The 14,697-nt window shown below is 44.9% G+C and overlaps 2 protein-coding genes across 5 annotated transcripts in view; one reads left to right on the plus strand and one right to left on the minus strand.

Annotated features, from left to right (window-relative positions):
- Positions 1-6,449, minus strand: part of SPRING1 (SREBF pathway regulator in golgi 1) — a 28,387-nt gene extending 21,938 nt beyond the window's left edge. For 3 of the 4 annotated variants that reach the window (XM_065904347.1, XM_065904345.1, XM_065904344.1), the window contains exon 1: positions 6,198-6,449. In XM_065904347.1, the coding sequence (XP_065760419.1) occupies positions 6,198-6,308 (111 nt within the window). In that variant the 5' untranslated portion in view covers positions 6,309-6,449. The remainder of the gene's footprint in view (positions 1-6,197) is intronic. The other variant, XM_065904346.1, reaches the window with a different exon arrangement.
- Positions 6,450-6,608: 159 nt separating this feature from the next.
- Positions 6,609-14,697, plus strand: part of RNFT2 (ring finger protein, transmembrane 2) — a 62,821-nt gene continuing 54,732 nt past the window's right edge. The window contains exons 1-3 of the mRNA XM_065904197.1: positions 6,609-6,735; positions 9,894-10,072; positions 10,572-10,630. Of these exons, the coding sequence (XP_065760269.1) occupies positions 10,049-10,072; positions 10,572-10,630 (83 nt within the window). The 5' untranslated portion in view covers positions 6,609-6,735; positions 9,894-10,048. The remainder of the gene's footprint in view (positions 6,736-9,893; positions 10,073-10,571; positions 10,631-14,697) is intronic.

Genomic DNA, 14,697 nt, shown 5'->3' on the forward strand with positions numbered 1-14,697 from the left:
ATAGTAAGTACATGGAGTCACAAAGAGTCGGATATGACTGAGCGACTTTCACTTTCCCCTCTCTTTGGTTTCTTTTGAACTAGCATCAGCATGAACAAGATGGGTTATACAAAAACATCAGTATTACTTGGCTGGGGGAAGAATGGGAGTTAAATGCAGAAGCCTTGGGAATATGGACAAATCACTTAGGTGCACACTGCTTAACCACCTGTAAATTCATGCTCCTCTGCTCTGTTGGGGCTGTACCAGTTAATGAGATAACCAAGCTATGTGCAAGCTAAACTGCACTTCAAATGCTACCCTAGATAAATTAATAGCCGTAAAGACTTAAGAGGCTGGTCAAAGTACAGTAAACTGGATTTACAGTATAGCAAGGTTGAAAGTGCTCTTCAAATTACTCTCAAACTTTCCTGTTATTCCTCCTGAAAGAAAACAAGCATTCATGGACAAGGGCATTCCAGAAGGACCTCTTCCACATTACTATGATCCTGGTAAACAGGAAGGCAATGCTCCCAGCATTTGAGATTGTTTTCAAACCTGAATATTCACGACCTTGCCAAAAGGACTGAGGCAGAGCTGTACAACCAGAAAAGACTGTACAAGACAGAGTGTAAGACATAACGACAAATGTAATGAATTAGCACATGGTTGTTTTTCCAAAGGTCCACTTTTACAAAGACGTGGTGAAGGGGCACTGAAGGGATTCCTTCACTGAACAGACAGCATTAAACCTTTCCCCAACTGGTCCACCTACCCTAACAGGCTGTCTCAATTTTAAACATCCTCTCCCAATATGTTTGTATTTTCTTATTTCAGATCCATCCAAAGCCACCAAGTTCTTACAATGTGTTAAGGATACAGAAACAAAGGTAGCTGGGTTCTCTATTTTCAAAGCACCTCCCGAATTTTCATAAACTACAAGCAACTATAGAAATGTTTTATTACTAATATGTATTACTTAATCTCTGATTTAAAAGGGGCTATATTGATAACTGGGGCTTCCCAGGTGGCGCAGAGGTAAAGAATCCACCTTCCAACGTAGGAGACACAAAAGACATGAGTTTTGACCCCTGGGTTGGGAAGGTCCCCTGGAGTAGGAAATGGCAATCTGCTCCAATATTCTCGCCTGGAAAATTCCATGGACAAAGGAGCCTGGAGGGCTACAGTCCATGGGGTAGTAAAGAATCAGACACAACTGAGTGACAGAGCACATAAGCACACGTATTAATTACTGTCCTATTTTTCAGGAGTTAGCCTAAGGGTCAAATGAGATACGTGTCTCATGTAAGCAGTAAGGCACCTAAGCATAAGGCATTGTCATTAAAAGACTCGCTTATGACTCTCAAAAGTAAAAGAAAAAAAAGGGAGATAAAGGCCAGAGGGAATCCCAAATGTCCAATATTTGGGGAATGACTAATAAATATAACCTGATCATTTTTAGTTATAGAAAATTTTATAGTTTAGAAAATTTTAGTTATAAAAAATTTTAGTTTAGAAAATTTTAGTTATAAAAAATTTATACTTAGAGCTTTTAAAGATGGGAAAATGCATACATGTTAAATGAAAAAAGAGAATGCCCCAATTATATGTTTAAAATATGAAAATGAAGAAAGAAAATATGCCCAAATATCATCAGTGAATCCCTCTGGTGGCTGAGATTAAAGATACCTGTTTTCCTTGTCTATCCTGTGCAGCACTTTACAAACTCTGAAAGGTATATGTACTTTGGTGATCAGTGAAAAACAGAACAAAACCACAGATGAACAACTCTCTCTTATGATTTATTACACTTTAGACAGTGTCTAACTTGAAACCAATTTACATACTTAATTACTTTAAAGACGATGATGTTCATGTATTTCTCAAGTAGTTATACAAACAGCCCTGACACTTTCAGAACTGCACTACTTGAACAACTATGAGAACAGATATTTACATGAGAGGACCTCTAAGGACCCTTCTGACTCCAAGACTGGGATTTCTTTAATCTCAGCTCAAATGCCCCAAAGAGTTAGGCCCACCTTGCTGCTCTATCATAGTACCTTGTTTTGTTTTCTTTATATTACAAATTGTTATGTGAAATAATCCTGCTCATTTGCCATTTCTACCCCTCACCCCCTACAGAATACAGGCTCTTGGAGAGTCAGACTACATCTGCTTTGCCCCCCACTGTATCACCATTATCTAGCAGACATTGCCTAGTGCAGCTGGTTTTCACTAAAACATTTGTTAAATCAGTGTGCCCAAGTCACCTGGCACCCAGCCCTCTCCCCCAATGGCATCCCCACCAAGGTCACTCATTTCTCTTGTGTTCCCATACCTACAATTTAAACTATCCCCCAGAGCATTAATTAACAAGAAAACCAAAGAAAAGAGGAATTCAAAGCTGTAGAGAATAATCAACTATTCTCTAGGCAAAAAGTGGCTGCATCTGCTCCAAGAGTTCAGTCTCACTGAAGCAGAGCTAAGGATCATATGAAGCTTTGGAGTTTTCCAGTCTCCTCTCAATTAATTCTAACCACTCCCACCCTGCCTTCCTGTCCAGTAGATAGCACAGCTCTGTTACAGATGGAGCCTGAGGGTAGGCAAAACGGAGCCCACTCGCCTCAAGCCACTGATCTCAGGAGTGCCGAAGACCAAAACAACAGCAGCAAACAGAACTGGCAGGCAAACTCACACGTGTGTAAGAGCATCAGTCAGACTGGGATGATGCTCATCTCACAAAAGTTCACGGACCCTTTATACTCTTAAAAATTATTCAGGACTTCAATATGTGGGTCACTGAGGGTTATGGCTATTGATCGTTATCATATTAGAAATTAAAACATAACTTCTTAAAACATTTTAAATAAGCTATTTGTTTAAAAATAACAATAATGAGCCCATTAGCTATCAACAGTTTTTCATGTGCGTGTGGGAAAAGAACATTTTTCAAAACAAAAATATGTATTTTGTGAGATGAGAAAATGTTTTTACATTTCTGCAAATGTTTTTAATGCCTGGCTCAATGGAAAACAGCTGGATTCTCACAACTCCCTCTGCATCCAATCTATTGCAATACATTGTTCAGGTTAAAGCTTATGAAGAAAATCTATCTCATACAGATGTGTAGTTGGAAATAGAATATTTTAGTGGTTTTTCCAAATAATTATGGATAACCTTTGATAGTACATCAAAAACTTGACAAGTATAGTTTATTAAAAGTTCACTGCAAATGGTGTGGCCACTTTGAAAAACAGCCTGGCAGTTCCTCAAAGAGTTAAACAGAGTTACCAAGCGACCCATCAATTCCACTCCTAGGACCATATCCAAGAGAACTGAAAACCTATTTCCAAACAAAACCTTGTACACCAGTGTTCATGGCAAATAGTCAAAAAGTAGAAACAAGTCAGTATTCCTGCCCTGAGGATTCCATGGACAGAGGATCCTGGCATGCTACAATTCATGGGGTCGCAAACAGTCGCAACTAAGCAACTAACACTTTCACTACTTTCACTTTTTTCAGAAACAAGGCAAGTCTCCATCAAACAAAATGTGGTAGATGTCTACAACAGAGTATTATTCAGACATAAACTACTAATACATGCTACAAGATGGATGAGCCTTGAAAACACAGGCCTTTAAGTGAAAGAAGCCAGACAAAGAAGACACACAGTACAAATCCATTTAAATGAAATGTTCAGAATAAGTGAATCCATGGAGACAGAAAGTTGACTAGTGGTTGCCAAGGGCTTAATGGGCAGAAATAGAGAGATCATGGCTAACATGTTTTTTAGGCCATGGGGTAATTAGATCCAAAAAAATATACAAAACGAAAACAGTTGTGAACAGTTTTAAGGACTCACAATCATTCCCCGCCCCCTCACCCAAACATACCCCTATGATTGTGGCCATAGATCAAAAGTTAAATTAAAAAAAGAAAAAAAAAAAACAAAAACTAGGTACACCAGAGTAAAAGGTAGTTGTAGTGAGAATTCCCTGGTACTCCAGAGGTTAGGACTTTGCATTTTCACCCAAGGGCCTGGGTTCAAACCCTGGTCAGGGAACTAAGATCCCCCAAGCCTCATGGTGTGCCCATCCACACCCACCCCTCAAAAAAGGAGATTGTAGGGAAAGTAACAGAGTAGACAGCATCTCAGTCAAGAAAGGAAAAATCAGTAGGAGTGTGCCAAACTGGGAAGAAAGGAAGCCACCCAATTATAAAGATTTGATTGTTCAACCAATATCTGAATAACCACGACAGTGCCCGGCAGTATTCTAGAGACTGGGATTCTATGAACAACACAAAGTCCCTGTTCTCCAAAAAATGATGCTCTAGAAGGGAGAGTGAGAGGAGACATATAAACAAGTAAATGATCCAGAAATACTCAGTAAGCTATTTCTATCACACAAAAAAAATAAAGTACAACTATGGACAAGAAAGTGAAGTCACTGAAACCGTGTCACCCGGTGTGGCCTGGGGCAGTAACAGTAAGCCTCACCTGAATTAACAACAGCAACAACAAGACTCACCATGCAGAGATCCTGGAATGTGAGCCTGGAGTTTTACCTAAATGCAACAGGAACCCAAAGAAGAATTATATCTTTTTTTCTTTTCAGGTGATCACCCCCTCCTGCTGGTAGAGAACAGACTATAGGACAAGAAAGAAAGCAAAGACCTGTGGGTGGGCCCCTGCAGAGGCCCAGACAGAGACTAAGGCAGACTGCCCTAGGGTGGCTGCGGTGACAATTGGGAGAGAACAGATTCGGGATCTGCTGCGGAGGCAGAGGAAATGTTTCACAGGCGAGGAGTGAGATAAAGTAAAGCAGAAAGTATTTGTGGCCGGACCACCTGAGGAACAGTAACTAGTGAGCCTGGGAAGACTGGAGAGGAAGTGCAGGTGTGGAGAATCAGGAGTTCGGTTTTGGACAAGCAAGAGGAGCTGACAATACATTCAAAAGGGACTCAAGCAGGCAACTGGACAGAACAACCTGGGGGTGTCTGAATCAGTCGAGGCTGGAGATAGAAATTAGGATAGCCAACAGCATACAGTTGGTATTGAAACCAACAGTGCTAGCAGTGAGCAACAGCAGGTGGGAGGGAGGCAGGGGGCTGAGTCCCTGCTCACCATGGCACTCGCAGGACAGACAGGGGACAGCATGTGACCACGAGAAGGTGTCTGTGAAGTTGTGAAAACACACGTCCAAGAAGCCCTGAGTTCACAGGAATGTCACCCACACAACCTAGTCACGAGAGGGAGCTTACAACACAGGTGAAAGATGGGAAACAGTTCTCTAACGTCCTTTTTTACAGCTCCCCCACCAACCTGCTAAAACTAGGGTGACCATCTCGTTTATTATTTTTTTTTAAGCTCAGAAAATAACTGCTTTACAATACTGTGCTAGTTTCTGCCATCCAACAACGTGAATCAGCCCTAAGTATACATATATTCCCTCCCTTGTTTAAGTAATTTTCTATTCACTGATACATTCTATTTAGGAACTTGACCCTTGAGAATGAAAAGGTGAGATTTTTTAAACTCCCATCAGAGCAACAGCATAAAGCAGGGTTGTCCCGGGTACCCTCTGAAGCAGGTTCATCCGTTGGAAAAACCCAAACGCTCCCACCAAATTTCTAAACGCCCTGCCCCGTGCTCTGGGTAACATTTCCCAACAAAGCTCTCTGCCTTTTCTGTCAGAAATTCGCACAGAGAAAAAAAAACTCAGGGGGTGGGAAGGTGAAAAGAAAATTCCACCCAACCCTGTTTTGTATAGGAAGAGAACCGCGGGAGTCCTGAAGTGTTTCCCTGGCGACCACTGAGCCCCGAAATCAAATAAACCAGACACACCGGCGCTGGCCTCGCAGCCTGGCTACTTATCGCCCAGGAATCTCCACCTTTCCCAGTCTCCAGGTTCCCCCGCTACAACACGTGGACACTACCCAAGTCCCCCCAGAACCGCCGCGAGGAGGAAGGGAGAAACGCCAGCCCCAGCTCAGCCCTGGGCCCGGCAGCTGGGAAGCCCCGAGCCCGGCAGGTAGGAAGCCCTGAGGGTGAAAAGAACAGCGTTAAAGGCCCACCATGGCGGACTCGAGTCCCAGCTCTGTCCCAACCACAGGGGCAGGTTCCTTCTCCCGCCTCAGCCCCGGCGCGCCGCACACTCGGGCAGCGCGGCTGCAGAGGCAGCTTCCCTCACCCGGCAGCCGGTGCAGCACTGACCTGCCTGAAGGTACTGCTGAGGAAGTAGACCAGCGAGAGCCCGAAGACCAGGGCGAGCACCCACCTCTTCCGCAGGAGCCGGCGCCACACCATAGCCGCCAGGTTCACCATCCCGGCGCGGAGCGGGGCAGGCGTGGGGCCCCGGCGGCATGGCCCCTACGCGGCCGGCAGCCCCATGGCTCGCGGCGGGCGCCGGCCCCGCGGCCCTCAGCCCAGCCAGCTCCCGTCAGCCACCTCTCACCTCCCCACGTGACCCCGCCCACGCACCGCCTCCGCACCTCTCGCGTCACCCGCGGCCTCATTCAGCCTCCTCCTCATTGGTCCCCTACACAGCGATGGCTTCTTATTGGCTAAATCTCGGGAGGGGGTGGGCAATCATGAGCTGTGCCCGGGTCTTAGCGCCGGACCCGGCGACCTGAGAGAAAAACCTGAGGAGAGGCCGGAAGCACTCGGAAGTCAGGTGCTCTCCGGGCCTCGCGAGTGATTGGCTTGGAAGGACGTGAATGATGCCGCTGTGATTGCTGAATCGTCTGTGCAGGTAAAAAGAGAACGTTATTATCCCCCGCCCCTGCCAGCCCCAGTATGGTCAGTGTAATCTGCCCTTGCAGTCCTAGGGCGTTTCGCGCTAAACGCTGGTTGCAGGAATGAAAAACGCCCACGGCATTGTATTCGAAGTGCACCTGCCTGCTTCCAATGCAAGTGATGCAGGAGATGCTCTCTTGCGTGCATTTCCGTGCAATCATGTAACGGCCTGGGGGTGCAACTTAAAATCTCCCATACATTGAAGACTCTTGGTGAAATCGTTCTTAGGAATGGAGTGCGATGTATGAAGCAGAGGGTAAAAGCATTTCAATCAGTCATTCCAGGAGCATCCCACATGCAATCGTTTTATTCTAGAATTCGGTATTGGAATAGTTATGTATGGCCTGCTTCCAACACAGAACCTGAAGCCCCTTCGAAAGCAAGCATCTGAAAGTGGAATCTTGGGTATTTGATTTAGGAGGCTGTGGCAAATTTGTGGATAGAAACTTGGAATTTTTTTTTTTTTTTTTTTTTTTACAATAATTTGTTTGACTGTGCCGGGTCTTAGTTGCGGCATGCAGGATCTTCTATCTTCTTTGTGGCTTGCAGGCTTCTAGTTGCAGCAGTATATGGCATCTAGTTCCCTGACCACGGATGGAACGTGGGCCCCCTGCATTGGGAGGACAGAGTCTTAGCCACTGGACCACGAGGGAAGCCCTGAAACTTGGGATTATGTATTTTATTTTCCCCAAGGATTTGTAGGTGATGAGGAATCATTGTAGGGGGAGGGGGCATTAAGGCAAGATTGCAGGTTCTTGAAATGAATTTACAGGATATGTTCAGTTCAGTCCCTCAGTTGTGTCAAGACTCTTTGTGACCCCATGGACTGCAGCACTCAGGCTTCCTTGTTCATCACCAACTCCTGGAGCTTGCTCAAACTCATGCCTATTGAGTCAGTGATGCCATCCAGCCATCTCTTCCTCTGTCATCCCCTTCTCCTGCCTTCAATATTTTCAAGCATCACAGACTTTTCCAACGAGTCAGTTCTTCATATAGGGTGGCCAAAGTATTGGCACTTCAGCTTCAACATCAGTCCTTCCAATGAATATTCAGGATTGATTTCCTTTAGGATGGACTGGTTGGATCTCTTTGCAGTCCAAGGGACTCCCAAGAGTCTTCTCCAACACCACAGTTCAAAAGTATCAATTCTAAAGCGCTCAACTTTCTTTATGGTCCAACTCTCACATGACTACTGGAAAAACCATAGCTTTGACTAGACAGATCTTTGTCAGCAAAGTCATGTCTCTGCATTTTAATACGCTGTCTAGGTTTGTCATAGCTTTTCTTCCAAGGAGCAAGCATCTTTGAATTTCATGGCTGCAGTCACCATCTACAGTGATTTTGGAGCCCCAGAAAATAAAGTCTTTCACTGTTCATTCATTGTTTGTGTATCTATATGCCATGAAGTGATGGGACTGGATGCCGTGATCTTAGTTTTCTGAATGTTGAGTTTTTTTTTTTTTTTTTTTTTTTTGAATGTTGAGTTTTAAGCCAGCTTTTTCACTTTCCTTTTTCATTTTCATCAAGAGTCTCTTTAGTTCCTCTTTCTACCTTAAGGGTGGTGTCATATGCATATCTGAGGTTATTGATATTTCTCCCAGCAATCTTGATTCCAGCTTGTGCTTCATCTAGCCTGCCATTTCACATGATGTACTCTGCATATAAGTTAAATAAGCAGAGTGACAGTATGCAGTCTTGACATACTCTTTTCCCAATTTGGAGCCAGTCTGTTGTTCCATGTTCAGTTCTAACTATTGCTTCTTGACCAGTATACATATTTCTCAGGAGGCAGGTAAGGTATTCTGGTATTTCCATCTCTTTAAGAATTTTCCAGTTTGTTGTGATCCACACAGTCAAAGGCTTTAGTATGAAGCAGAAGTAGATGTTTTTCTGGAACTCTCTTGCTTTTTCTGTGATCCAACAGTTGGCAATTTGATCTCTGGTTCCTCTGCCTTTTCTAAATGCAACTTGAACATCTGGAAGTTCTCAGTTCACGTACTGCTGAAGTCTAGCTTGAAGAATTTTGAGCATTATTTTGCTAGCATGTGGGATGAATACAATTACGGGATAAGCTTTCCTTCATATATGGAGATGGTGCTACTGACCAGTTTTGTTTTGTTTTGTTTTTGGCTGATTTTCCAAAAAAGAAAAAAGGCTTCTGTGGTGAATTGTTTCCAATCAGCAGCCCTGGTAACACTGGTACTGTCCCCTGAAGCAGGCTGGTCAGGATCAAGAAATCGCTCAACAGCCAATTATGGTGCCCTGAACTAAGCCAGATATCATCTTTTGTTCTGGGCCAAGAAAATATTTAAGGAAGCTAAACCTATTCATGTAAAGTCTCTGGCTTTTATTTCTTCTCTAGAGTGAGAGGTCAGGAAGGAGCAAGGGATATATAGAAAGAGGTAAAGTGAGAGACCCACTGATGTTTTACCTGTTTAGTGTAGCTCTGTGCCAGGCAGTGTTCTACATGTGGAGGTAGAAGGGCAAACTAGGCAGACGGAGCCTTACTTTTGTGGCATTTACATTCTAATGGGGGACATAGCATAAATAAATAAGCAAACATGTAAATAACTGATGAATGCTATGAAGATAGTTGAACAGGGCAATGATATTTTGGGTCAGGAAGGTGAGAAGAGATGACCTCTAGGAGGAGGTGACATTTGACCTGAGGGAGCTAGCCAGAAGGAAAAGCATTCTGGGGAGCGGGAACAGTAAACACAAAGGCCCTGAGACAGGAACAAGCTGGCATCTTTGAAAAACGAAAAAATCAGTGCAATTGAAGGGGCTTGGTTAAAGGGAGAATGGAGGCAGGTAAGGTTGGGGACAGGTGAGGCCTGCAGGCCAGGAACAAAACTTTGATTTTATTCTGGTTACAGTGGATCACCTTTGGAGGCCCTAAAACATGTGTGTATTTCCCAGTCAGGACTCAGAGTTTGACAGTATGGAAAAATATGTTCAGATCATAACTGTCCTCAGGAATACCAATGAGGGATCAATGGGAGGCTAACAAGGGATAAGAAGGCAACAGAACCATCTGCTTATAGCACCCCATGAAGCCCTAAGACTTCTTAGGTTCAAGGTATTCTAGTCACTTAAGTGTTCTGTGCCATCCAGGATTTGGAGTCTCTGGTAAGCTCCTGTGACCCGTGTGTCCCTTTGGAGAGAAGGAAGAGGGAGAGATCTGCTTTCTCTGGAATCCAGTGGTCACATCCCCACCTGGAACCCTGAATGCCCATCTGAGGTGTCGTCAACATGGAGTTCTGAAGTCCATGTGGTTCCTCACAGTGAACCAGGTGACGTGTCTGCATGGGAATTCACATATTCATTACCACTTTACCAAATGTGAGGGCTGGAAGGAAGCTCTGGGTTCAGACACTCCACCCCTCTCTCTTTGAACCCATGGGGACTCTAAGGCCACCAAGAGGTTACTGACTTGTCCATGGTCACACAGCAAATTAAGGGTGGCAGCAGTCCAGGATCTGTGTTTCCAAAATGTCTGTCTACTGCACCTCCTCCAGCACCTCTTTGCTTTATAGTTCACTTCTTTCTTCTCTCATGTGAAGACTTCCTCCACCTTCAAGTCTCATCCTCCTCATCCATGAATGACACTTTCCTCATGGGACAGAATGTTGATTTGAGGGTTGAATGACATAACAGACTGAAACCTAGTTTGCAAAATGTCAGAAAGCTCTAGGGATATAAGAGATGAGTAGTACTTATTTATAGTTACCATGGCAATCTAGGCACTGGGAATGTTGGGAGACTCTAGTTCATGCCTGTGTTGACTTTTAGGTCTTAAGGAAAATGCAGAGACGTCACAGCAGCAACACAGAAAACGTTCCACCTGAAAGGTAGGCATCGCTCTCATTCCATCCGAGGCTCTAAGCTTCAGGTGGTCGGGACAACCCAAAACTGGACTGAGTATTACCTGCTCCTCAGGGCTACTTGTCAGAAGGGCAGAGGAGATCTGATCGGAAACTGCTTTGCACAAAGATGACCTCATATCCTCAACACACAACAGCTTGCTGTTGCTCTTACGGTAATTCTCAAAGCCCGTGCAGCCAGTGGTCCACTTGACTAACTGTATCAATGATTGCACCCAGGGGATTTTAATTTATAGAGGTGTCTGGGTGGGAACATGGAGAGGCTGATGACCTTGAAAGAAGATTTTTATTGCTTGCACTTCCCAAGAGAAGAGGCCATCCCATCCTACGCAGGGCCACATGGTGAAGCACCAGGGTCAGCCAGGAGACAGAAAGGAGCAAAGGGAAAGCATAGGTCACAGCTTTTATTGTGTTTTCCACACAAAGTAAAGCAGGGCAAAGGAAACAGCTTAGCGTTGACTAGTTTGGATAATGTTGGTGGCCTCTAGGCTATAGGAGTGGTCTCTAGCTGTCTGGTACCTGGCCCTGGGTGATTTGAAGTGGAGGAAATATTGGCTGAGAATGTGAATTAGATAAAGGAGATGGTTGGGGATATAGGCTCTGGGTCACAGGGAAGCTGTAAACAAGTTTGGCCATTAGTTTGATCCTGTAATGTGTGTGTGAAAGTGTTAGTCACTCAGTCATGTCTGACTCTTTGCGACCCCAGTGACTGTAGCCTGCCAGGTTTCTCTATGTGTAGAGTTCTCCAGGCAAGAATACTGGACTGGGTTGCCATTTCCTTCTCCAGGGGGATCTTCCTGACCCAGAGATCGAACCCAGGTCTCTTGCATTGCATGCAGATTCTTTACCGTCTGAGCCACCAGGGAAGCCCCAAAATGAGTAGATGCCAAATAGACAAATACAGAACCTAAGAAAACAACAGTTAAAACACTAATGAACTAGGATTTCTACCTACTTAAGCCAAAAAGAGTACAGACCATGGGGCCCTGTTCTCAGGTTGTGACAGTCTCCCGGCCCCAGCCCTCTCACCATGCTGGAACATACACCCAAGAAGCTGGCAACCAACCTTTTCCTATTTCAAGTCCCCTGTGACTCTGAGGTTCCCCGCAAAATCACAAAGTACTCACCAGTGCCAGTGTTGAGTTTTGCATGAAGCCTCCCTGTTCTCTGAGGAAAAACTCCTTTAGTCAGATAATGCTTCGACAGAATCCCACATCAGTCACTTCCCACTTCAGTGCCTTTGGCAAGCACCTTCACCTCTAGTGTCCCCATCTATAAGTGGCAGATAATAAAACTCAGGGTTGCTTGTGAATGAGTGAAAATACATAAACACAGCACCAGGGATGTTTGATAAGCTGCGCCGTTGAAGCTTTTTCCAGCCTCCAAAGACAGAACTGCTCTCTGCTTTCAAATGAATGGTGAGATCTTTGGGGGGAGAGATGACACTGGAAAAGTAATGGCCACTATGACCCATGTACTTTCTTATGTCACCCTCATATTAGCCTGTGGAAGTCAGGACTGTTTTTATCACCATAAATGAGGAAACTGGGGCTCAGAGAAGGTAAGTAAGATACCTGAAGTCACACAGACAAGAAGTGGCAGGGCTGAGATTCAGGCCCCAGTCAATTTGACCTCTGCAAAGTATGTGCTTTGAGACTCTACATTTCAGCTGTCTCCTATTTTGGTGGGTTCACCATCCTTCCAGGTTGCTTCACATTCTAGCCTTTAAGTGGTTAAGTTGGAAGCTCAGCCTCTGCTCTCCCCAAGGATTATTCTTTCTCGTTTAGGCTGAAATCTCAACTGCATGCTGGGGAAAGGCCCAGGGAAGGAAGGCCAGCTATAAAAAGGCCCTTGGTGGGTTGAGCCTTCCCTGGTTGCACTAGAAGTCCCCTGAGCCCAGTGAGCTTAGAGTGCTGGCGAGCTCAAGGTGGGCAAGAGGTTTTCCAGGGCCCCTGGGGTGGCGGGGGAGAGGGTGGCTGCTGTGGGCACCTGCCAGGACTCCTGCTTTCTCAGTTCAGCTTCTTAAAGTGCAGAAAAAGCTGAAGGCCCTTTGAGGATCATAGCCATGGTGTTAGTTATTGTTATTATTATTATTATCTTTATCATCATCCCAAGCTCAAGAAACTAGGACCATACATTTCCTGGGCTTTTGGAGCTACCAGGGATGGGTCATGGGAGGTGGGGGAATAGGTAGCTATCTTCAAGTTCCCTCCCTTGCCTGGGCATAAAGTTGGTGGTTTATAATAACTTATGCCCAGGTCAAGTTTGTAAGGCTGGTGAGGCCAGCCCCAAGATTTCTGCAGATCAGTATCTCCCCTGCCAGGTTTCACAGATGTTCTTCAAGATGTGAGTAGGTTTTCTGTGGAGGAAAATAATCCCGTAATCAAATAAGTTTGGGAAACACTAGGTTTAAACAAAGTTTTTCAAATTTGTTAAACAAAGTTTAAACAAATTTTTTCAATTGCAGGCCTTCTCAGAGCCTTTCAAAGCCTTTAGTGTACTTATTCATTCATTATTTCAAGTAATATTTATTGAGCATATTCTATGTGCCAGGTTCATTGTGCTGGGCCATGGCAATCCAGTGGAGGGCAGACAGTCATGGTCTTTAACCTTATGGAGCAGGGCCCAGTCTGAAGTACCATTCTCAGTGCTGAGTACATGTTATAATCACCTGGGGGCTCTGAGGGAATAGAGGTACTGCGGCCCAACCTCAGAGATTTTTTTTTCAAGTTAGAATTAATATAACTTTAATGAATTTGTATACTTCTAAGTGTTTCTTTTTCATTGATTGGGCTTTATCTAGCTGTTTCATCTTCTAGTGTCCTAGGCACCTGCTGTGGTCTAGGCCGCTGGCTGGGCACTGAGAATAAAGAAGTGAATCAGATACAGTGTGTGGCCTCAAGGAGCTTACAGTCTAGTAGGAGAACAGGCCATGTAAACAAATCAGTGTACTGTGTTCTAACTTGTGGTATACTGTCCGACCCCAAAGATTTTTGATTCAGTTGGTCAACACTAGGTCCAAGGCCTGCATTTTTCAAAAACTCCCCTGAATGATTATAATGTACACACAGGGCTGAGAGTCCCAGGTAAGGAGTAAAATAACTATGATCAGTCCCATACAGAGGAGGTTAGGGTACAGTGAGGACAGAGAGCAAGGAGACTGTCATTGTCTGGGAGGTGGGCAAAGCTGCACCGAGCAAGAGAGATGTTTAGCTGAAATCTGATGGATCAGCAGGTTACCTGGTAGGACCAGGTGGGGGTGGGGGCCAGCCAGTGAAGGGGCTGGACTTGGCAAAGGCCCTCCAGTAGGAAGCCCTTGGGTAGTGAGAGATTGGAGTTCAGGGCCAGAGATAATCCAGGCTGTCCAGCAAGTTCATCTCTCTGAGACTGAGTCTGTGTGCTGTGCTGTGCTAAGAGACTCAGTTTCTTTATCTATAAAATGGGAATGATATTAGTCCCTATCTATGGGATTTATCTGAGACTGCAGGAGGGCGTTTAGAATGGGAAACCCTTTTAGTGGGATAGTGAAATAATTGAATATATGTTGGGTTTTTTTTTTAAATTCAGTCTGTTCTCTGAGTTGGGGGTAGTTTACATAAGGTCAAGTGTGAAGGCAGTGTAAAACCTTCCCTGGAGCCTCCCTCAGGGGCCATTTTCTGCCTGGATGATAGCTGCCATGAATTTATTAAGCACCTACTGTATGCCCTGGGTTGTGGAGTCCAGAGGATGAGTGGAACTCAGCTCTCACTTGGAGTAAACTCGGGATGTTTTGGGTATACTGAAGGGGTTTGTGGAGGTGCCTTGGGGGCCCTCTTCTGGGGTGAGAGGAGGAGGAAAGGGTGGCTCTTTGCCCCTCCCACTGGTGCAGCACATTAAACTAATCAGCCCCACCTGTTCTGTAGACTGATTCCATTTGAAAAGGACAAGCCCAAGAGAAGACAGGACATCCAGGGCTCTGGAGCCTGGTGTTTATGGGAAGGGCACCCAGTTCAAGGCTCTCCATCCTTGGAAGAGTAACTCTAGGCTCTCTTCTT

The sequence above is a fragment of the Muntiacus reevesi genome, chromosome 13 (genome assembly GCF_963930625.1).
Source record: "Muntiacus reevesi chromosome 13, mMunRee1.1, whole genome shotgun sequence".
Lineage (NCBI taxonomy): Eukaryota > Metazoa > Chordata > Mammalia > Artiodactyla > Cervidae > Muntiacus > Muntiacus reevesi.